Source organism: Scylla paramamosain, chromosome 33 (assembly GCF_035594125.1).
Source record: "Scylla paramamosain isolate STU-SP2022 chromosome 33, ASM3559412v1, whole genome shotgun sequence".
Classification (NCBI taxonomy): Eukaryota; Metazoa; Arthropoda; class Malacostraca; order Decapoda; family Portunidae; genus Scylla; species Scylla paramamosain.
The window spans coordinates 9,222,368-9,247,367 of NC_087183.1; the positions used below are offsets into that span (position 1 = coordinate 9,222,368).

The following is a 25,000-nucleotide window of genomic DNA, read 5'->3' on the forward strand; positions in this document are numbered from 1 at the left end:
CAGGGAACAAGTTAGGATGCGTGTGAAAAGTTATAAGTGACGCAAAGCCAAACTTAAAAAGATACTGACCAAAAAAAAATGCATCACAAATAAAACTGTAAATGAAAAGAACAAACTTCGCAAGTGCACAGACACTAAACCGTCACAGGAACACGTTCGATAAATTAATAGAGAATGATGGAAGATGATACATTTCAGCTGCTCATTTGCTGGCTTGCGTAAGTCAACCAGTCAGTCCTTGCAGTGTCCTTGCCGTATGTTGTTATGGTGTTTGTGCGTTACGGGAATTATTAGTAAAGTTAGAGAGTCTGCCAGTGATGGAAGGGAAGTGGGAGAGATACGCTGTGTGTAAATCAGGTCGTGGGAGGATATTATGTGTTCAAGATCAAAGGCCTGGCGCACTGCAGCTCATCCCACGCAGGGGTGTTCGTGGTATCTGGGAAGCCATCAGGGAATACAATGGAGGAACAAGCAACAGACCACTTACCCGTTAAGAGGCTGTTTGTGATAAGCTACACTGTTTAATCTTGGGTGTGACGTCATCAAGGATCGTTAGAATAAACACAAAGGAATACAAAGGGAGAGGAAACAGTTTATACTTGTTGTGCCTTACAATGCTGTGATAGAGTACACTGTCTAACCTGCTCCTGTGAATGTATGGAACACGTCATAACTGTCACTTTAACCAGCAATAACACGCAGTTATTTAACTGGTAGTAAATCGCATAGCATTTGTTGATCACAGAGACTGATATTATTTTTTTGGGCGTGTCAAGGAAGCTGGCGAAGATCAAAGAAAGAAGAAAAGAAAAACACTCTCAACAGCTGCTCCCAGGAATTCAAAGAAAGAATCAAAAGAAGTTGGATGTTTTAGTTCGTCTCGATGTTCCACCCACTGCAAAGCTCTCTTACTTATTTACTAACTTATTCATCTATTTATTTACTGACCTCGCTGCGTGTTGCTTTCTGTTCGGCACGGTTCTCTCACCAGACGTTCTCTCAATGACTCCGTAAAAAGGCGATTCGTTTTCCTTTAAAACTTTAGCTGCTACTGACACCTTGACATTCGTTCCGCCGTTTCAGTAATCATAAAAATTCATTGCATGAAAATTTAACGACGGACACCAGAAGGTTCCAATTACTCCATCACTTCCTTTGCTGTCAGAGTTTAAGATTTATACTCTAAACTTTTATGAAGTATTTGAAGAAGAAACGAAATCAGCTAACGCTCTCGGATCTTCTGTTTCCTTTTCATAAAATGCATAGGAACTGAGATCAATACTATTTCCAGATATAAAAACAAAACGCACTTGCAAATTCAATTATGGATCAGTTTTCGAAACTTATTTATACAGTAGAGTTGAAAGGAACCTTGTGTGTGTGTGTGTGTGTGTGTGTGTGTGTGTGTGTGTGTGTGTGTGTGTGTGTGTGTGTGTGTGTGTGTGTGTGTGTGTGTGTGTGTGTGTGTGTGTGTGTGTGTGTGTGTGTGTGCGTGCGTGCATGACTCACCCGCTGGCGATGTCGGTAAGGTTCAAGGTGGCCTCTGTCGTTGCCATGGTGGTCACCCTTCTGTAAAATAGGAAAGAAATGAATGTGAGACAAAACGCAAAAGGAAAAAGTGATGAATCATGTTTACTTCTCTCTCTCTCTCTCTCTCTCTCTCTCTCTCTCTCTCTCTCTCTCTCTCTCTCTCTCTCTCTCTCGAAAAACATGATTACAAAATATATATTATAAAGACTGAATCTACTGGAAAAAAATTACAGTAAAATCCCTCTCATCCGGCATTCGACTATCCGGCAGCTTCAAGTATCCGGCACATTTTTCCCCGAGCCTTAAAATCAATAAAAAATCAATGTGTACTCATAAAATCGATTAAAATTCCCGCGCGAGGCATACTTTGTCCCCTCGCCACCAGAGCGCACTGCTTCGCGCCATCCGCGGCCCATTGTACTGTGTTTACTCAGTGACTCAGTCCCGCGTGTGCACTGTTTATCGCCTGACGCCTTCATCATGCCTAAAGTTGTAGAAAAGAGGAAGCGTGTTGTGCTTACACTTAAGTAGCTGATCAGATCAGCTGCTGATTAAGACCAGCTGATCTTTGTTATGGTAAGATGCGTGAGTGTAGGGTGGTGATTGTGGACATAATTTCACTTCTATTCAAGTATCCGGCAATATTCAAGTATCCGGCATGTCGGCGGTCCCGTTGATGCCGGATAAGAGGGATTTTACTGTATATATTAACCTGAAATTTTATCGACAGACTGATGAGAGACTCGGGTGCTGCTCAGTGGGGCGAGAATTGAAGGATGCTGTACTGGGAATAAAAAGAAAGCTGTATGAAAATTAAAATATGGACCCTTTAAGCCTCTCTCTCTCTCTCTCTCTCTCTCTCTCTCTCTCTCTCTCTCTCTCTCTCTCTGAATGAAAGATTAAAGTAAATTTTTTGTACGTTTTTTCTTTTATTTCTTTTTTTTTGTCTCTTTTAATTGAGAAAATACGGACTTCGTAAACGTTTTAATTTAAGAAGATTTTGAAGCTATGAAAGGCAAATGCAATCTTCTTTTTTTTCTTCTATCTCTCTTTCTTCGTGTCTATTTTTACTATTTCTACTGTGACGGCCTGAATAGCAATATATTTCACATCCATCGCTTTCCTTCAAAAATTATTGGCTATTAGCTGGGCGAGACGGAAGAAAAATGCAAATATCTGAGCATCCAACAACTTCCCTTAGAAATTCCTCCTTGATGCTATACATTTTTTAAACATTTTTTCGGGAAGGCTGATGTAAAGCTGCAATCTCGCGGGGAAATATTGTGGGCGTAGGCGTGGTGGGCAGACTACTCTTTCTACTACAATACATTAGTGGCCTCGTCATGATGGAGGTACTGTGGGGGCGCTGATGGAGGAGGAGCGCGAGGAGAGAGGAACGTTACGTCGGAGGCTATGCGGCTGGGAGTATCAGCAGGGAGGGTGTGGAGGAAAGGTAGGGAAATGGGATGGAAGGGAGGGAAAATGGAAGGGAGGAGAGAAGGGACAGGTCATAAGGCGAGGGAGATGTGATGGAGGGGAGAAAGTTGAAATGGGATGCAGAAAAGGAAGGGGAGATGGGAATGTGGGGAAAAAATTTAATTGAGTGAGGGGGAGTAACTTGGAAAGGTGGGAAGATTACTACCACCACTACTATTACTACTACTACTACTACTACTAATACTACTACTACTACTACTACTACTACCACTACTACTACACCACCACCACCAAGACTACTCCTATCATCACTACCAACACTCAACCATAACAAGTACCACAAACATACACAAGGTGACAAAATACACACTAACTGACTGACTAACTGAATGACTGACTGACTGGTCACTTCACGCCACTGATCACAGGTAACATGGAAAGTAAGCTCAAGGGTCATCGCTACCACCATCACCCACCATGTTGGAAATAAGGTCACTGGGTCATGGGTCACGTTTAACTGCACGGATTGTCATAGCCCTTGGTCAGCAGAGGTCACTAGTGCAAAAAGAATGGGTCTCGACACGGCAGGATAGACCCACACCGAGTGATCACTTAGGTTGGACACCCCAAAACACTGCCAGGTATATAATAATTAAAAACAGCAGAGAGAGATAGAGGGAGGATTAAAAAAAAAAAAAGGGAAACAAAGCAGTTCACGCCACAGGGTACATGACAGCCGCTGGTCAACTCACTGCACACCGAATTTCAGAACCGAGCGAAATGTTTCAGTAATGTTCGGAAAGTGAAACGTATTGGAGCTTCAGTTCCCGATTAGGATAAATAAATAAATGAATACAATAAAATTAAATGGAATAAAATAAGTAAATAGATAAATAGAATAAAATTAAATGTTAAAAATGGAGTAAACGTGACAGTTTAGCAAATCCACGAAGCCAGGCACCAAATAAAAATATGAATAGTAAATAAGTAAATAAACAAGTCAATAAATAAAGGCAAGGAAGCGAGTAAATATCTAACTAAAACAGAGTGAAATAAATTGAAGTCGCTACACAAAAATAATAAATAAATAACCCGTGTACAAACGAGTCAATAACGCAAGAAATAACGAGAGAAATAACGAAGGACTTCACAACAACAGCAACAACAATAACATAATAATAATAACAGACGAAATAACAGCAGATATAAAGGGTGACTCAAAATACAAACCAAATATGAACTGACATTAAAGGAAAGACTGAAGTCATTGACTTCAGCTAACAGTGCTTTCTGGTGTGGACAGGAATAAACTAAGACGAAAAGGCGAAAATAAATAACGAACCCATTAAATAAACAAACAAATAATACCAAACGAAAACAATTAGCTGGATATAAAGAACATATAAGTGAATAATACATGAATAGTGAAATAATAAGGACAAAGATAAACAACATCAACGTGGATAATGAATGAATAATAAAAAAGATGAATAGAAGCCAAAGAAAATCCAATAAATAAAGTCAGGAGTTCAAAGGGCGCCGTGAATCACCTGAGGGAGGATCACGTGAACCGGTAATTAGTGAGTCATTTACCTGATAACACACCTGTCCATTCCACCGCCAGGGACGCGTCTCACCTCACACCCTACCCGCCACCCAGGCCGAGGCGGTGGTGGTGGTGGTGGTGGTGGTGATGATGATGGTGGTGAAAGTGTTTTATCTTTTATTAATTTTCATTTTTGTTTCTCAGTTCCTTTTGCTTATCTATCTTTTTATTCATATTTTTTTCTATTTTGTTATTTCTGTTCCATTTATCTGTTAATTTTTATTTTGCTAATCGACTTCTTTTACTCTTCTATCTATTTATTCATAACATTCTTTTTATTTGCTTATTTTCAACGCCTTTCCTTTATTTATTTTCCTTTTATGAATTCCTTTACCTATGTTTTTATTTTTGGTCGATCAATTTTTAACTTTCTTTATAACTTAATACTTATTACTTCCATTTACTAATTTTCTTTCGGCTGAATTCGCTTACTTGCATATTTATTTATTTTTAGTGCAATTCACCACCACCCAAAAAAAGGAATCGGTATTGCAGTTGTGTTTGCCAATAGTACTTTTTCTCTACACTCCCTCTCTCCCTCTCTCTCTGTTATCACTTAATGGCAACACTATCAACAAAAATGGACCATTGCCATCATCATTAATTTATTTTTTTATAGTGAAAACTTATGAAACGTGCACAGGTGGAAAAAATAGACACCACACAAATACACACACACACACACACACACACACACACACACACACACACATGGAGAAGAGGAGGATAGATAAGAAGAGAATGTTGGAGGAATAAGAGCACGTGTGATGCATTAGGAGAGAGAGAGAGAGAGAGAGAGAGAGAGAGAGAGAGAGAGAGAGAGAGAGAGAGAGAGAGAGAGAGAGAGAGAGAGAGAGAGAGAGAGAGAGAGAGAGAGAGAGAGAGAGAGAGAGAGAGAGAGAGAGAGAGAGAGAGAGAGAGAGGGAGAGGGGGGGTCGCATAAATGGAGGATAGGAAGGAAAGAATAAAAAAAAAGGGAGAATTGGAAGAAAAAAGATGGAGGAAAAGTTAGACAATGCGATAAGGAAAACAGATCACACACACACACACACACACACACACACACACACACACACACACACACACACACACACACACACCACGTAGTGCAGTGGTCAGCAGGCTCGGCTCACAACCCAGAATGACCTGGTTCGAGTCAAAGGCGAAGCGAGACAAATGGTGGAGCCTCTTGATGTGTAGCCTCTGTTCCCCCAGCAGCACGTATGGGATGTAACCCGAGGGATTGTGGCCTCGCTGTGCCGGTGTGTGGTGTGTCTCAGTCCTACCCAAAGATTGGTCACTATAAGCCTTGAGCTCTTTCTGTTAGGTAACGGCTGGCTGGGTGACCAGCAGACGACCCTCACACCAGAATGACAGACACACACACACATTCACGTAACAGTTACAAGACCTAATAGTCATCAGGCGAGGGGAGTCTCTGGGAAGCCCTGGAGAAACTCCACGCTGATGAGTCCCTGGAAGTCAAGAGGATCAGAACCTCTTCAGGACGAGAGAAGAGGATCATTGTGACATTAACTCAATCATCTTAATCATCTTGATAGTCTTTAAAGAGTCTCATTAGGAAACCCTTATGTCGCTTTCCCTCTCATTACCCTCATTCACCCTCACTTCCCCTCATTAATTTTCCTTCTTCCTCATTCTCCCACATTTCCCCCTCATTTCCCTCAATCCACTCTCATCCCCCCTCCTCATTAACCCTCATTTCCTCTCATTTTCCCCATGTTCTCCCTCATTCCCCTCTCGCTCTCCCGTATTCCCCTCACAAATCCTCCTCAGATTCTAGTTTCAACACTTTCTCCCTCTGTCACTCATTCGCTCAGGTAAAGGAACACAAAGGAGGAACAAACACCACATAAGGAACACAAAGGAAGACCAAACACCAGCTCTCCTCGGCCTTACTGTTCGTGATTTGCTACACCAGAAGAAGTTGTGGCCTCTTATGTTCTTAGTAGCGGAAGTAGTGAGCGGTAGCGGAAGGGGTAAGAAAGGTTGAGTTGCAGGGAGATAAGTAATGTAGGGAAAGATTAAGAGTATAGGGAAGATAGGATAGTGAAGCATAGTTACAGTAGATTAGTAGATAGAGCAGGGAAGTAAATTTGGTAATAAGAGCAGAGAGAGGAGAATGAAATAGCTAAAAAGTGTGACGGCTCCCTCTCTCTCTCTCTCTCTCTCTCTCTCTCTCTCTCTCTCTCTCTCTCTCTCTCTCTCTCTCTCTCTCTCTCTCTCTCTCTCTCTCTCTCTCTCTCTCTCTGACTATCTCCAGTTTCTCCTTTTGTCTCCCTCTCCACTTTTATCTTTCTATTTTCAACTGCCTGTACCAAGGTCAGTGTTCATTTTCACACTTCCCCTTGCACTCACACACCTGGCTGGACACCTGTCATTCCAGATACACTAATTAACACCTGCATCAGTACACAAATAAACCTTTTTATGTACACGTTTATGAGTGCATTGTTTGCTGATTTGTTTGTCCTTGTGGATGGTCAGTCGGTCAGTCAGTCAGTCAGTCAGTCAGTCAGTCAGTCACTCTCCCTAACCATCAATATACAAACCTTACTCTTCTGGCGAATAATCTCAATATACAAACGTTATTTCCGTCTTTTCACCCATTTTTTCCTTAATATCTAACCGCACAGGTAGAGAACGAGACTGATGGGATTGCGTAAGGTGGAACAAAGGGATGGGGTGGAAGAGGACGGAGCGCGGAATGATGTAATTTGGGGCCCCAGGAAGGTTTGGTGGAGGGAGTAGAGGGACGGGGCGTGGAGGCGGCGGCGCGGGGAAGACAAGGTGAGGGAGGCAGGTGCGACACATGTTTGCAGCTCATAACCACGCCTGTCTACGTGAATGTGACGTGTTTATTTCTTGTGTTATTAGCAGAGATGCAATAACTGGAGGAGGAGAAGGAGGAGGAGGAGGAGGAGGAAGAGGAGGAGGAGGAAAATTATTAAAAGTTGGAAGGTAAAGTCAAATAAAAATATGAGTAAAAGAAAGAAGGCACAAAAACTAGGAAAATGAAAATCTTGACAAAAGAAAACGATGTAGAGAAGAGACGATATTAATGAAGATATAATAAAAAAAAGAGTTAAATGAAAACACGGGTGCAAAAAACATATGCAAAAAATTGGGTAAATAAAAGGAAATAAGAGAAAGGAAGGTAATATGAAGACACAGGGAGGAAAATAAAGGGAAAAACGACTGGGGAAAAAAAAATAACAACTCAAATTGCTCCACACAAATGTTTCCCTGCACAAGTTTGGCTGCCGGAAGAATAGCAGTGGAAGCTTCTGAGTATATGAGCAACTACCTTCACACTGACTGGCAGCAAGAGGTAGAAGGTTATTAAAAAAATAAAAAATAGACACAGGATAAGCTGAACCTAAAAACTCATACCCCTGCATCCTCCCTCTTTTCTTTGTGGCAGCTAAGGGATACAGTCCAGGAACAAGAGAAACAAGAACAAGAAGACGTGGTAGTAGTAGTAGTAGTAGTAGTAGTAGTAGTAGTAGTAGTAGTAGTAGCACCACCACCACAACTAACACCAGTAACAAAATAAGAAAAAGAAGCTGGAATGGATGAGACGCCCAGAAAAAAAGAAAAGAAAACGAGGGGCAGATGACAAAAGCTTGAACTGCGACACACACAAAAGAAAAGGAGGAGAAACACGAAGAAACACAGGAGGAGGAGCAAACACCAACGAGCACTGGGGCTTGTAACGAGGGAGGGTATTTCCTGGAACCACTTGAGCCAGGGTACCTTATCTACGAGGAGGCAGGAGGGAGAGACGAACACCTCCATGGAAACTTTACCGGGAAATTCAAGAAAGAAACAGGGAAAGATAAACAGTGAAAGAGACCCAACTTTATGTATTATTTGCCAACACTTGCATAGCATCTGACAATATTTGCCGGGGGGCAGGAGAGGAGGGGGAGGAGGAAAGCGTAGCTACATATATTACAAAACCTCGTGACATTTGAATAAGATTCCCAACAATGTCGAGTAAGTGACGTGCATTGAAAATCTTGTGAACTTTTTAAAGCATTTTTATGGCGAAAAGGAGGGGAAGGAAGAAGAGGAAGAGGAATTGAAAAGGGAGGAGAAGAAAGGAGAAGCAGAGAAAGAAGAAGAGGAGGAGGAGGAGGAATAGAAGAAAGAGGAGGAGAAGGAAGAACAGAAGAAAGAGGAGGAGGAGGAATGGAAGAAATAGGAGGAGGAGGATCAATAGGAGACAGAGAAGCAGCAACAACAAAAGGAATAGGAAGATGAGAATTAGGAGGAGGAATAAAAGAAGCAGGAAGAACAGGAGGAGGAGGAGGAGGAGGGGCAACAAGAGGGGGTGTAGTGAAATGCTATCACAAAATTGAGAGTATAACATCCGAAGAAGAGATCTGAAATTCGCTGATGGATTCGTGCCGCGGGGGAATCACGCCCACATTCACAGAGGGAGTGACGCGACCCGAGGCTTGCAGGAGGAGGAGGTGGAGGAGGAAAGATAAGGCACACACATACACACACACACACACACACACACACACACACAAACAAGAAAGTAAGGTGAGAAAAGAGACAAAAAAACATTCAATTAAAGAAAACATGGAACTGAGGCAGAAAGGAAGGCAGAAAAGGAAGGGAAAAAAAGAAAAATAGAGACCTGAGAGAAGGGAGAGAGAGGATTGCAGGAGACAGTGAAAATAAAGGAGAAAGGAGACATGGCGGCTGAGGAAGAAAGAAAGGAAAGGAGAGAAGGAAGAAAATAGCTGAGGAAAGAAAGAGTAGAGGGAGAGAGGACTGCATGACACAGAATAAAGAAAAGAGAGGGAATTTGAATCTAAAACACACCAGTACACGAAACGAGACGAGAAGTGAGAGAATAAGCGTGTTTTCTTCTACCTTTCTGTTTCTTAGCGTGAAAATTTTCCCCTCCCTTTAAAAATACTATAACCAAAGGCTTCCGTAATTAATAAAAACAACATGGCGGACAATCAAGGGAGGAAATACAGCTTCCGCCCCTAACGAAAAAAAAAAAAAGGAAGATCAAAACTGCAAATACGTCCACCAAAATACACAAAAAGAAAACGGAGGAACGATTTTTTCCCGTTTTCCTTCTCTCGTGTATAGGAAAATCGGTACGCACGTCACGGGAACAAAACAAAAAATGGGGGGTTGTTTTTTCCTCACAATTTTTGGGGACACTTTGGAAAATACATTCGAGCAGCGAGAAGACGGAGAAGAGAGGAGGAGAGGAGAGGAGAAGCGAGGAAGCGTATGGATGAAGCCTTGGAACGATCCGTAAAGTCTACGAGAGAGAGAGAGAGAGAGAGAGAGAGAGAGAGAGAGAGAGAGAGAGAGAGAGAGAGAGAGAGAGAGAGAGAGAGAGAGAGAGAGAGAGAGAGAGAGAGAGAGAGAGAGTTTGACTTTTATACCCAAAGATAATTCAATTTCACTCATTCCTCCGTCAGTGTCACCTGCAATGAATTCGTTTCTCCATTTCCCTTCACGTTGCCTGAGTGAATTGCAGCCTGACCATGCAGGATTTACATAATGGAATTCCCAAAGTTTCTCCCTCACTCTCTCCTCACCTATGCAGTCTCTCCTGTCTCTTCACCTGGCCAGCCTCTCCTTTCTACCTCCAGTCCTAAGCTGATCTCTATCCTTGCAAGTACCCAGACGCTCTGATCCCTCTGTGGTGCCGTGTGGATTAAGGACAGTCTTACATTTCCCCCTCAGGTCGTTGCTCTAACCATCACGTAGGCGAGTGGCTTATCAGAGAAGCGACTCAGAATTTAACTAATGTTCGGGAAAGTTGATTGATTTCTGCTTATCTGCTCATCCCGTGCGGGGCTGCTCGGTAAGGAGGAAATTGCTCTCTGCGGGAGTTTGAGGGCTTGAGTTGCACGAGGAGGATTGGGACAACAGACTGGCAGACTCAGACTATTGAAATATTTATGCTTTTATTGCTTCGGCGCATGGGTTACCTGCAGTAGACACCCCATTGAGCTGCGCACCACAAATTCGTAAAGCATGTGACTCGAAATAGCTTATTCATACAAAGGGTTGTCACACTTACGCGCTCCCTCCTGCCAATCTCACCCTCCGCCTAGCCTCCCTTCCCGGCGCGGTGACGCTGCATCTCCACCCTTCCCGCCAGCAGAGGAGTGACTCCCCACACTATGCATACCATGAGCAATACATGATGTGTCAGACGCGACAGACAAATCAGGTTTTGTTCTCCTCGTACGTCACCGTCCCTCGCAGACACTCCGATGTACGTCAGCTTGGAGAGGCAAGGTAGTTTTTACTTTCTTTTATTTTTTTCTTAATTGATAAAGAGTGTTGACAGCAGAGGTCACGCGCCGCCATGGCAAGGCTTGCTGCATGGTAACAGTGATGGCCAGAGTTAAAAGAGCGCCACTCCTTCGCCCAAGGCAACTGCTGCGTGCGGGGATCGAACTCACAACCTTTGGCCTACGAGAACAACACCTTACTGCGGAGCCACCCGTCCCTGTTCAATTCTTTCCCTCCTCCGTTCGTTGCCCATCCTCCCGAAAAAATAAATAAATAAATAAATAAATAAATAAAATAATAATAATAAAATAATAACTACTACTACTACTACTACTACTACTACTACTATTACTACTACTACTATTACTACTACTACTACTAATAATAATAATAATAATGAAAATAAATAAGATAAAATATGGTGGTGTGTGGACGCGGCCCTCTTCTCAGAGATGAGGGAATGACATATGATGAAAGGATGCGTGTGGCACAGGAAGGTGAGAGAACCACTACTGCAGAATGAGTCGGTCTAAAGATTATATCCATCACACACCAGCCATCCCTTATCATTCCAATGAACCAAGTAATCACGAACAAGTTAAAAAAAACACCTGGGGAGAGTTTCATTAGTTCGCGTAAATTACCACTCACATCTATATGAGCCCATATTTAGAAACCCTTCTCTCTCTCTCTCTCTCTCTCTCTCTCTCTCTCTCTCTCTCTCTCTCTCTCTCTCTCTCTCTCTCTCTCTCTCTCTCACCACGACTATTTTCAAAGGCCACAGAGATGATTAGCCAGGTTCTCATGACTGTTTCTCCTGTCAATAATGCAGAAATCTTGTTAATCTGTCACTAGAACCATAAAAATAAAAACACCCTTAAAAACACGTGAAGCTTCGAGTAGAGCCTTTTGAAAGTAGTTGAGGTGCGGACAGAGGTGTTTCAGATTACCGTCCTATAACCCAACGAATACCTAACTGTGCTGGTGCCACGCCACAAATCTTCACTGCCACACAGACCACTCATCACCATCAATCACCATCACCATCACCATCACCGCAAACCCTTCGTCCTTCACGCCACCATTAACCCTCCCCTCCCTGCACACCACTACCATGAAGTACTCCCCCCCCCCAATCCTCAACCCAGCCACACTCCCCACCGAGGCAAAACACAGCCATTATACTCTGCCTTGAGGGACGCCGCTGGAACTGCGCAATGTCTCGCCTTTTTTGTTACGTCAGGCGTCCAGGAAGCAAGTGCGTAGGTGAGAGAGAGAGAGAGAGAGAGAGAGAGAGAGAGAGAGAGAGAGAGAGAGAGAGAGAGAGAGAGAGAGAGAGAGAGAGAGAGAGAGAGAGAATCCTGAACTTACTCTACTGGTCTATTCTGGTTTGGTCCCTTGAGTAATGATAGTGAGTACATTATTGTGAAAAATGAGGGAAGAGAACGGTCAAATCCTCCTCCTCTTCCTTTTCTCCCTCCGTCTCCCCTCTTCCTCTTCCTCCTCCTCCTCCTCCTCCTCTTCCTCCCAGACAATCATCCCACACTCTAGCAACACAAACACCCATGGCGGCGCGGCAGGAATATGCTGACTAACTAAGCATAAACGCGCCAAATAGAAAATAAAAAAGTCAGACAGCTCATGTTCACAGGCAAGATTATCGAACACATGACGCGAGGAAAAGCATATTGCATTTCCAAGACGTGATGCATTTCTGGCAATTCAATGACAAGACCGCTGAGATGCCTGCAGATGCAAACTCGCGCAAAGAGACTGCGATTTCAGACATTTCCAGCATGTACGGTTTATTAAAGTTACTCCATTTTCTTTGGTGTTCGAGAGAGAAATCCTGAGGCGACATGATGCAACTCTCGGATGACGTGGAGTTTGTCTGTGATTCCTTTAACTTTTTATTTATTTATTTATTTATTTACTTATTTATTTATTTATTTATTTATTTTTTTTGCGTGGGAGAGTGAGGGTGGGTGACCAGAAAAGAAGAGAATGATGAGATGACGGTTAAGTTAGCCAATGTCTAATTCCCTGAGGAGTCTTGAGGAAAAGCCAAAGACGACACGCAGATAAAGACAAATCAGCAAACTCAGAGTTCGCTGATACTTTTTTTCCTTTTTTCTTTTTTACTTGGAATGAACTTAACGAAAAATAGACTGATGACATACACGTAGAGGGGAATCAACGAACACGGAGATCGGTATGTCTCTCTCTCTCTCTCTCTCTCTCTCTCTCTCTCTCTCTCTCTCTCTCTCTCTCTCTCTCTCTCAGTAATCGCGTCGTCACTCACTGGAACAAATTAAAGTGAGAATAGGTTGCTTTAATGCGCCACAACAACGGGGTCATATGGTAGTTGAAGCATTAGTGAGTGTAACTGTGGTCGCTTCAAGGTTCGCTAGACAAAGACAATACAGGAAGAGGAGCAATGGAAACTAACAATAGTACTGAATTTACGAAACGTTTACCGAGAGATGTAAAGCAAAGCAGATATTTCCCTTTTACTCTGAGCCGAGGAAATGTTCATATACCTGATTTGATTTTGTTTCCCAGAAGATACAATTAATTTTTTTAACTTATTTGTGTTTATTTATTTATTTACTTAGTTTAATTAGTTAGTTAATTGATTTTACATTTTATTTATTTATTTATTTATTTATTTTACTGATTTACTTATTTATTTTCTGCAGGTAGTGTACATTACAGAGGAGTGGGAAGAAGGGAGGTCGCTCGTGTTCACATCCTGCCCTCTCACAAGTAGGTCACCTTGCAATAAATCACCTACTGCCTTGTTGCCTGTTCCTTGTTCCTGTTTAATACCTATTCTGCTACTTCCCTTCTTCCTATTGTTGCTCCTCTTCCTCTTTTGTTCTCTTTGTTCTCGCTCTTTCCATTGTTAGTTCCTCGTTGTCTGGTTTTCTATATCCTCCACGTTCTTCTCCTCCTCCTCCTCTTCTTTATTTCTTGTTATTCTTTTCTTTTCTTCGATTTTTTCTTTTTCTTATATTTATATTTTCACTTCTACTCCCGTTTCCACTTCTATTTCTGCTTCTACTTCTACTTTCTTTTTCTTCTCTCTTTCTTCTTTCGCCTTTTCCTCTTACTCTTTTTTTATATTCTTTTCTTCTTTTTGTTCACCTTATATTAATATTCAAACTTCTACTGTCTTTTCTTCTTCTATTTCTGCTTCAACTTCTACTTTCTTCTCTTTCCTCTTTTCCTTTCACCTCCTCCCCTTACTCTTCCCCTCCTCCTCCTCCTCCTCCTCCTCTTTTACAGCCTCAACAGGGCCAGCAGCACTAATTATCATCACGAACGAGGAAACTTGAGGAGGCCACAGCGAGGAAATAACAAGAGGGAATAACAATGGCAGTGATAAAGTTAAAGTAGAGAGAGACTCATTGGAAGGGGCCTCAATCTTCCTCTAACCGCGCACAACACTTGACCTGGTTCTCCTAACTCCTGTCTTCTGCCTTCTCTTCCCTCCAGTGTTATTCTCTCTCTCTCTCTCTCTCTCTCTCTCTCTCTCTCTCTCTCTCTCTCTCTCTCTCTCTCTCTCTCCTTCTCTTCCCTCTCCGATTTCCTCCGCGTTTCCTCTTCTGGCAAATTTACAGCTGGTTCAGAGAGATTGAGTAAGGGATGGTGAAGGGTACCCTTGCTCGCTCACTCACTCACTCACTCACACACACACACACACACACACACACACACACACACACACACACACACACACAGTATATCCAGCAATTCTCACAATCTATCTGCCAGTCTTCCTCCTTCTCCTTCCCCATTTGTTGTTTTTGCTCTTGTTTTTATTCTTTTTCTTCGCCTTCTCTTTCCTTTTATTTTCTTTCTATTTTTTTCTTTTTCTTTTCTTTGTTTCTATTTATTTTCTTTCTATTTTCCCTTCTCTTCTCATTCCCCTGCTCCTCTTTCTCCTTCCTCTTTTTCTTCTTGTTTTCTCATTTTTTCTCCTCCTCCTGCTTCCTCTTTTTTTTTCTCCTCCTCCTCCTCCTCCTCCTCCTCCTCCACCTAACACTCTCTCATCCACTCTTAAGGTCAGATCAAATTTACTGAATTTCCCCAATGCTTGTGACAACAGAATATCTAAACGAAGGCTGCCGAGGTGTCAATATCGCTGATGCTCATGCTAACATTAATTCAGTCTAGCTGGGAGGATTAAACCAGTAAGAAATATAACCTATATTAAGAAAACATATATATCTAACTAGTACTTGATCTTTTTATGTATCGCCCATGAAAAAGGGAGAAAAAAATTATATGGAAAAAGAATGATGCATCGACAAAAAAAAAAAAAAGAAAGGATGAAAAATAAGACGAAAAAAGAAAAATCCTCTTAAATCTTATTCCCAAAAAGGAAAAATAAGGGGAAAACAGAAGCCAATATATTTTCCAGAGTTTCCTTTTTTATCTTTTCTCTCCAATACAAAAAAGAAACGAGATTTATAGCAACGCCTGGCACTCCCACGAGACGCAGGAAATATGTTAACGAAGGAAAACAAAACAATTAATACGGACTGAAGAAGAGTGAAGCGAGGGAAGGGTACGAGGAGGGGGATTAGAGAGACAGGAGAGAGAAAGAGAATAGGGAGAGAAGGATAGGGAGGGAGGAAAGGAGAGGAACAGGAGGGAAAGAAAAAAATGCACGCTTAATCGTACGAGGAGGGGATTAGAGAGACAGGAGAGAGAAAGAGAATAGGGAGAGAAGGATAAGGAGGGATGAAATGGGAAGGGACGAGAGGAGGGGAACAGGAGGGAAAGAAAAATGCACGTTCAATATAGAAACGGAGAAAGAGACTGACAACCTGTTTTGCTGTGACTGATATTTTATTTTATTTTTTTTTTTTTTTTTTTTAGTATCATATCAGCGTGGAGAAAGAATAAGGAAGAAATGAAAGGATGCATCAAGATTTTTCGTCTCCTTTGTGGTACCCTGCGCTTGTCAACTTTCATTTGTTTCCCCGCAGTTGGCCAATACATCGCATCGTAAAAGTTGCTCAGTGAGTGGCTGGCTGTTCTACTCTACACATATGAGACAAAAGGAAAAGAAAAAATCATCAGAAAATAGAGGAAACTGCAAAAAGCCGGCAGACCTACACGTGGCAGTCCCTGTATGAAACTTATCCTCATCCACACATTTATCTAGTCTTCCTTTAACCCTTTCACTACGACAGGAAGCAATTACTAGCACGAGAAGAAATGCGTGAAGTCTTTACAAGTATCTACTCGTATAAGAAAGTTGTAGGTGAAAAAAATACATTTTGCAATTTCTTACCGATTCAAAGATTGGATGTGGCTCTAGAACACGTAAAGATGCATCAGAGTGATTGGTAATTAGGAAAAGGTGTACCAATGTGTATCAAAGGGTTAAAACTCCCTAATGACCCAGCACTAACAACCTGATTACTAGTATGCTCCATTCATCTACCACTCACACGCTCTGCCTCCACGCGAAGCCGATGGAAAAATAAGAAATATACGGAGGAGCGTGTTTGAAGAGTAACGAAGGAACACAGCAAGGCTAATTGGTCCTTATGGAAGTGTTTGTGGGAACTGTCAACTACCTTTTCGAACAGAGAGATATAGGATAGTAAAAGAAACGAGATACGGAAGTTGAGGAAATTGGACAACACAGAAAGAAGAATTAGGACAGTTAAATAAATGAGACGTTAAAGTCGAAGAAACTGGAGAAAGTAAGTGAGGGAAAAGGAATAGCGAAGTGAGAGTAATAAGAGAGCAAGTAAGAAAAATATAATAGGAAGATTAATGAAGAAAGAAGAGAAGGGAAGGACTGAGTGAGGGGAGCACGAAAATAAGACAGCTAACAAATAACAGAAGGAGATGGCAAGAGAGAAAGAGCAAAGGGAAGGAAAGGAGGAGGATAAAATGAATGCAAAAATACACACAAGAAGAACAGATACCAGGAAGTCTTTTGATACATAACAAGGGCACCTGTTGAAGATTCTGATACCATTAATTCATTTACTTCTTCCTTTGCTAATATTTGTAGCACTGTGAAGAAAAAAAAAAGCTATGGAGACGGAAAAGAAGAGAATAGAGAATTAATTTATTCATTTTCATTGCTATTTTTTTTTTAGATTGGAGTTATTAAAAAGACAGCAGTTGGAGACGATGATGATAAAAGTTACTAGTAATTATAAAAGTTTAAATTACTTAAGGGAGGATGAATCAATTTTTTTTTCCACGTACCGCAACACCGGAATCATAAAGCGCCGCACGTTAGAAATACATAAAATACTTTCACATACAAACAAAAAAATAAACAAGATCCAAAGGTATAAAGTAAAACAACATTCGAGGGAACAAGGACAAGACAGAAACGTGTATGGAAAAAAATGTGTGAAGGGAAGGAACGAGGGAGTGGGAAGGGCAAGGAAATAAGGGGAATAAAGAACAAGGGAATAGAAAACTGAGGTGAACACATCGATAAGGAATTACGCAAAACTAACAACACGAGAGAGAGAGAGAGAGAGAGAGAGAGAGAGAGAGAGAGAGAGAGAGAGAGAGAGAGAGAGAGAGAGAGAGAGAGAGAGAGAGAGAGACTCTAAATAGAAAAGATCAAGATAACAAGACGAGACTCGAAGACGAGGGACGTAAAAGAATAAATTAAAAGAAAACAAAAATAAATGTGTCGCTGCTAAAGATAACGAGGATGAGAAGGAGGAGAATGAGGAGGAGGAGGAGGAGGAGGAGGAGGAGGAGGAGGAGGAGGAGGAGGAGGAGGAGGAGGAGGCATTACCACAACAGAATACAAGAATCGCAGTAGAAAAATTATTAATGAATGTATTATCGTGAATGATTGACACTCTCTCTCTCTCTCTCTCTCTCTCTCTCTCTCTCTCTCTCTCTCTCTCTCTCTCTCTCTCTCTCTCTCTCTCTCTCTCTCTCTCTCTCTCTCTCAACCACACAAAAAAAAACTTAATTTCCAGGACACCAAATACCACTAATCATGCGGAAGCTAGAAATAAAAAACATCACGAGCCAATTAACCTGAAGTGCCTTTTAATCACCTGGGCGGGATAGCAGTGTTGGTCTTGTTAAAGAGGGAAAAGATCGCTTCCAGGAATACTCTTACGATCTTGTGTACCAGACTTCCCCCCTCGGCCTCCCTCTCCCTCTCCCTCTCCCTCTCCCTCTCCTTCTCTCTCTCTCTCTGTGTGTGTCTGTCTCAAAGGGATTTCCACCTTCGTTTATACATCTACGCCAACACGCACGCGGGTATATGAACACGAACGCTAAAGAAGAAAATAATTTTGAGAGAGAGAGAGAGAGATTAGAGACGAGATTAGAGCACACCATTTAATTCTAATGATATCCTTTCAACTTCCAGGAACAATTTTGCGTCCATTATAAGCAGTTTCACGAATTTCCACACGTTCTACTAAATCCCCTGACCCGCTTCCCTGCTTCCTTCCGCTGATTTGACTTGTCCTTCCCTTCCACCCTCACGCCCTCCCAGCCTCCCTGCACCTCCCTTCTTCCTACCCATCCCCACGCCTCACTCAGAATAGGTAATGAGGGATGTGATGGCGATCTCAGAATGTCAGTGAATGGAGGTAATGATTCTCTCTCTCCAGGCAAAAGGATTCATCCCAGCTGTGGGTTTTGTGAGTGTTCCTTGCACAGCATTTAAAGGTTTATCCTCTCATTCCTAGTTTTCGTATTTACATTCATGCCTGGAGACCGATTTTTGAGTGCGAAATGTAGGTGACGGTGCTTGCTGTGTGTGTGTGTGTGTGTGTGTGTGTGTGTGTGTGTGTGTGTGTGTGTGTGTGTGTGTGTGTGTGTGTGTGTGTGTGTGTGTGTGTGTGTGTGTGTGTGTGTGTGACGTAAGGATGCATGTAACTACCTTTCGTCACATCTGTCACACACACACGCGGGCGCACGCACACACACACACGTTGAGGTCCATTAGCAGGGGCGGGGGCGTGAGGGCGTGGTGAGCGCATCACATTGCGGTACGGCCCTCATTGTTGGGGACGAAAAAAAAAAAAAAAAAGAAAGAAAAAAGAAGAAAAACGCACATAGCGTGTGTGAACATGAGCGGCAGATGACCACAAAAAATGCACCAGTAAAATTAAATGATGAAGTTAAATGCAACGCTCCTCTCTCTCTCTCTCTCTCTCTCTCTCTCTCTCTCTCTCTCTCTCTCTCTCTCTCTCTCTCTCTCTCTCTCTCTCTCTCTCTCTCTCTCTCTCTCTCTCGCGAAAGGTCAGTCAACCAGATATTCCCTTAAACAGACAAACGTCCATTCACTCCCTCTCCCTTGCCTGTCACTCCACTCCACCCGGCGGACACACACACACAAGGCAGGAGGAATTCAATACAGACCAATGCAGTAATCCACCCTCGTGTCTTACAATTCAGAGTTGAGCTAGATAGGTGGGTAGGCAGTGAGTGTCATGCGGGTACTGCCACGTGTAGGCCTGATGGATTCTTGCAGTTTGACTTATTTTCTTTGTTTAATTTTCTAGTTTAATTTTTTTTCCCATAGTGGTAAGAGGCTTTTTTTTTTTTTCTTCTGCCTTTAGTCACCTTTTTATTTGTTTATTTATTTATTTATTTTTTTTTACATGAACATTAGATAAACACATAAGGGAAGATGCAATGAGCCAATCACTCGAAAAACACGCACGCCTATAATCATCTGTCATTCCCGTTTATAAGTTGATCTATTCTTCCTTTAAACCTCGCAGTTGAGCCAGCGATAACACCCTGCGTCATAAGTCTATCCTAGTCATCTACCACTGTAAGCCAGTTTCTTCCTGTCACTTCCTTGTAATCAATCTTTAATCACTCATGAACCCGTTACTTCCACCCCTTCCCAGATTACTAACCCTGAGTCTCGTCTGAATCACCTGAACCATCAAAACACTCACAGAAACATCGCGTAACACTTCGAGAGAGGGAGAAAAGAAGAAGAAAAAAAAAAAGCTGCAGTCTCATCCATCTCACATCCAATCAACCACATCCCGCTAATCCATCAAGCCATCAGTGCATCCATTCATCCCACTCATGCGGATTTCCGGGAGCTACCGAATCGAAAGCCATTATTGGTGAAGGCCATCTAGGTAACTGCCTCCTCCCTGCCCGCTGCTACCTACCCCCTGGCCCTCACTGACCGCCCTCCTGCCCCTCGCTGCCCCTGTCTCCTCCTAGCAGCCGCAGGAGGTACTAATTGCAGGCCTGCTTTATGTTGGGAAGGTTGGAAGAGCGTGGCAGCCTTGGAATCGTCAGCTCAAAGGCGGTTCATTCTGTGAGTGTGAGCCAGTTTTTATTGTTGCGAATTGGGAGCAGCCGCGGAGAGAGGAGGAGGGGAGGAGAAGAGGGAAGGGACTCTCTCTCTCTTTCTCTTTCTCTCTCTCTCTCTCTCTCTCTCTCTCTCTCTCTCTCTCTCTCTCTCTCTTAATGGACATGTATTGTTTATTGACCCCAGACTAACCCAGTATACGATTTTTTTTTATTTCTAGAGGTAAACTGAACTCCATTTTACTAATTCGCCTGTATTACTTTTCTATTACTTATCTATTTATTTATTTATTTTATTTTATTTTATTTTTTTTAAGTGAAAAGTTAGCGAACATTTACCCCATTTTTCGTCTCTTTGCCTGTCCTCTTTCGCAGGTTAAAATAAATAAGTAAATAAATAAATAATAATAATAATAATAATAATAATAATAATAAATAAATAAATAAAATAAATAGAAGATGAAAAGATAGGAAATAAATAAAAAATAAAATAAATAAACAGAAAATTAAATATAAGGAATAAACAAAAAAATAAAATAAAAAAACAAATAAATAAATAAAATTAAATAAAAAGAATATAAAAAAAAAAAATAGCGAAAAAAAAAGTTCCTCTCACTCCCGTCACAACAAATCAAGAAGTGGACACGAACCCTGAAGTCGAACCCAGGCTGAGTCACTGAACCACACACCGAACCAGCGACCAGTGACGTGAATAATCGTAGGAACCACCACAAGACGGCCTTTCCTCCACACTCCGATAGATGGAAGTCCACCTGGAACGGCCAAATCCATCCACATTCTAGTTTATCTTCTCTAAATCTTCCACAGCAGAGTTTTTTTTTCTGGTCCGATGAAGCATTGAAACCACAAGAACCACCACAAAACAACCTTTCATCCACACCCCGGTAAATGAAAATCCACCTCATCCACATCTTCATTCTAATCCACCTCATCCACATCCTAATCCACCGACCACAAATCTTCAAATAAACAGATTTTTTTTTATTGATAAGCCACAAAATGACCTTCCATCCACACCCCGATAAGTGAAAATCCACCTCATCATCCACATTCTTATCTTCCTTGAATCTTCCAACATACATTTTTTTTTTTTTTGTAATTGATAAATCGCTGAAGCCACGAAACGACCACAAAACGACCTTACATCCACACGCCGGTAAATGAAAATCCACCTCACCCACATCCACATTCTAATCCACCTATCCTGAATATCCATCATGCAATTTTTTTTTACTTCATGAAATTTAGAAACACCACAACGATTTCCACTGGCAATCTGGCGACTAAAGATCCACGTCATTCATAACCACTTCCACATTTTAATCCATCTTCCTTGAATCGTCCACTGAAGATATATATATTTCTTTCCTACACTAGACCTATACATATTTTTTTTTGTTTCCTGTCCCTCCGTTTTTAGTTCACCAGTTGCAAAAACAAACAAGAACAGCCACAAAAGAAAAATCCACATGGTCCACGCTCCACATTTTAATCCACCTATCTTAAATCCTTGTACACTAGACCTTTATTTTTTCCTCTCTTTCTCCCTTTCTTTTTTTTTACCTTCAATTTTTTTTTCTTCACCTGACGAAGAACCCCGACCGTATGATAAAAAGAAGTGATTATCAGATGTCCCTTTTCCTACCTGTCGCCTAGGCCTTTAAGATTACGCCCAGTTAAGGGACAGGTGAGAGAGTTAATTAGGAGATGATTTACATGCTACATTAAATACCTCTCACGGCCAGCTTAATTAATGCCAACCTACCTGCCTACCTACCTGGTCTTACTTGCTAATGACGAACACTAGCCTTTTGAGAAATATTCCTGATTTTTTTCCATAATTTTTTTCTTTAATTAATGATGGTAATGGTGGCATGTGGAGAGAGAGAGAGAGAGAGAGAGAGAGAGAGAGAGAGAGAGAGAGAGAGAGAGAGAGAGAGAGAGAGAGAGAGAGAGAGACAGAAACAAAACGATACTCAGATGGGAGGGAGGAAGAGAAAGGACGGACGGACAGAGGGAGGGAGGGAGGGAGAGATAGAGACAGAGAAAAGGAGGAAGGGAGGGACGAACTGACGGATAGAGGGACAAAGAAACACACACACACACACACACACACACACACACACACACACACACATACAGGTGGTTAGCTTACCTGTCCAACCTGTCAGTGAAGGACGGTAAATTACAGATGTGCACGACCCCAAACAGCCCAACCCTTCATTACCTGTTCCAGTTCTCAGCCCCCGTGCGTGTGGCGTCTCTCCTTCCCCCCGTGTCGCCTTCCCCTGCTTCTCTTTCCGTCTGTTCCCCTTTTCCTTCTATATTTTCCTTTCCCTATTTGTTATTCATTTTTTCCTCTTCTCTTTCGTATGATTAATTTCTCTTTTACTTCCCCTTCTTTTTCATGTCTTTTTTTTTACTTTTTTCTGCTTTCCTTTCCTATTCCTCTTTTACCTTTCCTGTCACTCCTTTCCTCTTATATTCCATTCCTTTTTCTTTCTCTTTCATATTATGCTTCTTTTTTCTCTTTTATCCCCACCTCCCCTTCTCTCTCCTATTCTTCTTTTACTTTTCTCTTTCCTTTCCTATTTCCTCTTTCACTGTTCTCTTTTCTATCACTCCTTTCTTTCTATCTACTCTTCCCTTTCCTGTCCTTCTTTTAACCTTTCGTATATTGTTACTCCTTTTTCCTTATCCTTCTTTCCTTTGCTATCTCTTTTTTTACCCTTTTTTCTTTCCTTCTCTTCAAGTTTTCTTCGCTCTTCTATTCCCCTTTTATTCTTTTCTTTGCTTTTGTCGTTTTTTGCGACGCCATATTGCCTCGTTTCTGCGGTGCGTTATAATTAATCATTCATTTACTTATTAATTCCCCTCCTCCTCCTCCTCCTCTGTCAATTAGTATTTTTCTCTCGTTCTCTCTGTCTTCTGCTTTTTTATTTGCCCTTCCTTGTCTTTCTCTTTGCATTCCTTCCCTCTCCTGTCTCCTTTTCTTTCTTTTTTCTCCCTTTTTCTATTTACTTTTTCTCTTTCTATGCCTTCTTCTCCTTCTTTCCCTCTCCTTTCCTTCCTATGCTTTCTTTCTCCTCTCCCATTGCTCTCCCTTCCCTCTCCTCTCTACACATCCTATTTCTCTCCTCTTCTTTTCTCCCCTTCCCATTCCTCCCTTCCTGTTAACACCCATCTCTATCCCTTCCTTCCTCTACTCTCCCCTTCCTATCCCTCTTATTCCCTTATCTCCCCTTGCTATCCTTCCCTTCCTGTATCCGCGGAATTCCGGCCGGGTGATCTGTAACATTACGTAATGCAAGAATTTTCCGATATTTCTCCCGACAACACTTCCCCTCAGCAATTTCCCACACCACTGACGAAACTATGTGGGTTTCAGTATATGAGATAACTTCCTGGCCTGTTACTGGAATGGTGGGGTAGTTATAGCGGCGCTGCGGTGAACATCGAGGCGGTAGAAGGAAGGTCTCCTGTCATTATATAAGGCCCATATTCTGAAACTCTTTGCTCTCTCATCTCGACTATTTTACAAGGCCACAGAGATGATTAACCGGGTTCTCAGGACTGTTTCTCCTGTTAATAATGTAGAAATCTTGTTAATCTGTTTGTAGAACCGTAAAAACAGCCTTAAAAACCCGAGTTACGTCAATTAGAGCCTTCTAAGTGTAGTGGAAGTGCAGCGCAGAAGTGGTTCGGAACGTGGTCGTGATTGTGAAATAGTGTATTACATGGAGAAAGTGTGTTAATGTCAGGGTGTTGTGATTTCATTTCTATGTTATCAAACGGGCAGATGTGACGTGAGAGAGAGAGAGAGAGAGAGAGAGAGAGAGAGAGAGAGAGAGAGAGAGAGAGAGAGAGAGAGAGAGAGAGAGAGAGAGAGAGAGAGAGAGAGAGAGAGAATTACAAATCATTAAGTAATACGTCGAAGGTGATGCTAATTACGTATTCATAAGCCAATAAACTGTTCATGGAAACTTGTGTGGTGTGTGACGTGAAGCGACGTGGTACAATCAACAAACATATAAAAAAAAAAAAAACTACACTCGTATCCCTCCACACACCTACTTACCTGACTAAACACACACACGCACGCACACATTCACACACATACACACACCCTGCTAAGTAAGTCATACATAAATCACACACCTCTTGCTGTACAGTGTAACCACCACTACTGGACACTGTTACAAGAATTCATTACTAGGACATGTTTATCTCCGCTCCCCTTCCTGTTCTGCTTATCTTGTTTTCCTTCACACTTCTTCACATTTACTCGCTCTGCTTCATCTTCGCTTTCAACTGTTTATCTTGGTCTTCACTATTTTCCTTAATTTCTTCTCGTGCAAACTCCTGTTTTACTTGATGTTCATATTTTCCGTTATTCTCATGCTACATTTCCCACAATCATTCTTTTTTCCTTAGTATTTTTTGTATTTTTTTATTCTTCTTCTATTTTCCTTAGTTATCCATAATTTCCTCTGCATTTCTCGTTGCTTCATTCGCTTTATTCCTCTCATTTCTTTTCATTACTGTTCATCATGTTCCTTCGTGTTCTGTTCTGTTTTCACTACATATTTCTCTCTATTCTATATCTTACTTCTTCTCCTGTACCAAACCGCGTAGCAGGAACAACCCCAACGTGGAGTTTGTCTATTGGTTTAATCTCGCGAGCCGCACCGCCCGAGGACGCCAGCCGGGAGTGAACTGAACACTTTTACATTGAATTCACCAAGTCCCGGGTATTGCATTAACCAGCGCACGGCGACGTACGAGTATACCAAGCGAACA

The 25,000-nt window shown here is 41.9% G+C and overlaps 1 protein-coding gene across 1 annotated transcript in view; it reads right to left on the reverse strand.

The window, feature by feature from the left end:
* Positions 1 to 25,000, reverse strand: part of LOC135089637 (high-affinity choline transporter 1-like) — a 167,806-nt gene that overhangs the window by 131,761 nt on the left and 11,045 nt on the right. Inside the window, exon 2 of the mRNA XM_063985496.1 lies at positions 1,510 to 1,569. Within this exon, the coding sequence (XP_063841566.1) occupies positions 1,510 to 1,556 (47 nt within the window). The 5' untranslated portion in view covers positions 1,557 to 1,569. The remainder of the gene's footprint in view (positions 1 to 1,509; positions 1,570 to 25,000) is intronic.